This window comes from Otolemur garnettii, unplaced genomic scaffold (genome assembly GCF_000181295.1).
Source record: "Otolemur garnettii isolate 467f Iridium unplaced genomic scaffold, OtoGar3 scaffold00050, whole genome shotgun sequence".
Lineage (NCBI taxonomy): Eukaryota > Metazoa > Chordata > Mammalia > Primates > Galagidae > Otolemur > Otolemur garnettii.
Genome location: NW_003852445.1, coordinates 8,096,114 through 8,098,437, shown reverse-complemented (window position 1 = coordinate 8,098,437; position 2,324 = coordinate 8,096,114). Strand labels below are relative to the sequence as shown.

The window sequence follows — 2,324 nt, the reverse complement described above, 5'->3', positions numbered from 1 at the left end:
CCCAGGAGTTGGAGGTTGCTGTGAGCTGTAATGCCACGGCACTCTACCCAGGGGGACAGCTTGAGGCTCTGTCTCAAAAAAATAAATAAATAAATAAATAAAAATAAAAAAAATAAAAAAAAAAAGATACATGATCTTGCAGTAAGGCTGACCAATACTTTAGTATTTTGGTTCAGTCTTTCCTATGTTATAAACAAAAATTGTTTCAGTGCTCCTCAAACTCTTCTTCTAACATATCAATGGCAGAGTGAACTCATACTCTTATACCCAAGGAGATCAGGAGATATAACCCAAGGGCCACAAACTAAACTTAAAAAAAAACTTTAATTATATATATTTGGCATTATATTCTATAACTTATATGTATTTGTTTTAATATTTAAAAAAAACTTTTAGCTGGGTGGCGCCTGTGGCTCAAAGAAGTAGGACACCAGCCCCATATACCAGAGGTAGCAGGTTCAAACCCGGCCCTGGCCAAAAAAATAAAAAAAAAAAGAACTTCAGCTTTCTTTCTTTCATTTTTTTTTAAGAGACAGAGTCTCAAGCTGTCGCCCTGAGTAGAGTTCTATGGCATCACAGCTTATAGCAACCTCAAAGTCTTTGGCTTGAGTGATCCTCTTGCCTCAACCTCCCAAGTAGATGGGATTACAGGCACCCAGCATAACGCCCAGCTATTTTTTAAGACTGGGCTTTCTCTTGCTCAGGCTGGTCTCAAACCTATGAGCTCAGGGTAATCCACCTGCCTCAGCCTCCCAGAGTGCTAAGAATATAGGTGTGAGCCACTGCACATGGCCCTTTTTCTTGAAATCACCAAGTACAATTTTCATGGATCCCATTTATTCTGTGGCTTCACAAACCTTTCTGTATACCACTGTGCACATTTGTAAAAATAAAAAACCTTGGGCTCAGTCAGTTTAATATAATTTTAGTTTCAACTTATGTTGAACATTAAGAGAAATTTCAATTGCTTAAAGAAGTGTTGTAAGAGATTGGGCAATATCATAAATGAACCAACAAGAGCAGAAGGCAAATGTATTAAGTACCCAAGGAAAGAAGTCAAAAGGCATGGGGACAAAATTAAATCTTACACTAATCCAGCTGTCCACCCCTACTTAAGTCACATCCAGTGTCTATCAAATTCTACATGAGCTGAAGATTGCTATTATTCCTTACAGATGTGGCTGGGGCCTTATTCACTACTTCCACTCTAGCATTTACCACAGACCTGGTACACAGTAGGTGCTCAATGAATTATGATAGGTAGTACTTAGTGAGTACGTAATATATGTCAGGCACTCTTTGAAGCACTTGATATACACCAACTCATTTAACCGTCACAGCAATCTGATGTGGAACACCTTAATGTCACATTTTACAGAAGAAGAAACTGAGGTAAAAAGATTTGTAAGTAACTTGCTCAAAGTCACAAGGCCAAAATGTGGCAGAGCTGGGACTCAAACTCGGCCAGTTTAGCTCTTGTAAACACTTGTTGCAGTTTGGCCAGGGCTGGGCTTGAACCTGCCACCCCTGGTATATGGGGGGTGCTGAGTCACAGGTGCTACCCCTCTAAATGCTTGTTGAATGAATAAATAAGCAAATAAATGATTTGTAAGGAATGAAAAGCAAATATTTTAAAGCAGAAGACTTTTGCTCCTTACAGTGCAGTTTGTTGCTTCGGCTGTTGAGTGGTTCTGGTCCATTCACATCTTTGCTCTTTTCATTATCCTCAATAGGTCGGAAATGAGCCAAAGTTCTCATGAATCCACGAAAGTTTACCTGGTCCTCTCTGATGGGAAAATATGAAAAATAGAATACCATGTCAATCAAGGTGATTCTTTCTTTCTTTCTTTTTTTTTTTAAGAGACAGAGTCTCATTTTGTCACACTCGGTACAGTGCTGTGGCGTCACAGTTCACAGCAACCTCTAGCTCTTGGGCTTAGGTGAGTCTCTTACTGCAGCCTCCCAAGTAGCTGAGACTACAGGCACCTGCCACAATACCTGGCTATTTTTGTTGCAGTTTGGCTAGGGCTGGGTTCAAACCCGCTACCCTTGGTACATGGGGCTGGTGCCCTACTCACTGAGCTATAGGCACCACCCTTCTTTTCTTTTTTTTTGAGGCAAAGTCTCAAGTTATCGCCTTGGGTAGAGTTCCGTGGTGTCATAGCTCACAGCAACCTCAAACTCTTGGGCTTAAGTGATTCTCTTGCCTCAGCCTCCCAAGTAGGTGGGACTACAGGTGCACACCACAATGCCCAGCTATTTTTAGACTGTAGTTGTCATTGTTGTTTAGCTGGGCTGGGCTAGATTCAAACCCTCCAGGTCTG

General features: G+C 41.1%; 1 protein-coding gene across 1 annotated transcript in view; it reads right to left on the bottom strand.

Moving 5' to 3' along the window:
* CHP1 (calcineurin like EF-hand protein 1) overlaps window positions 1-2,324 on the bottom strand; it is a 41,276-nt gene that overhangs the window by 13,447 nt on the left and 25,505 nt on the right. Inside the window, exon 4 of the mRNA XM_003791735.2 lies at window positions 1,659-1,786. Coding sequence (XP_003791783.1) covers window positions 1,659-1,786 — 128 coding nt within the window. The remainder of the gene's footprint in view (window positions 1-1,658; window positions 1,787-2,324) is intronic.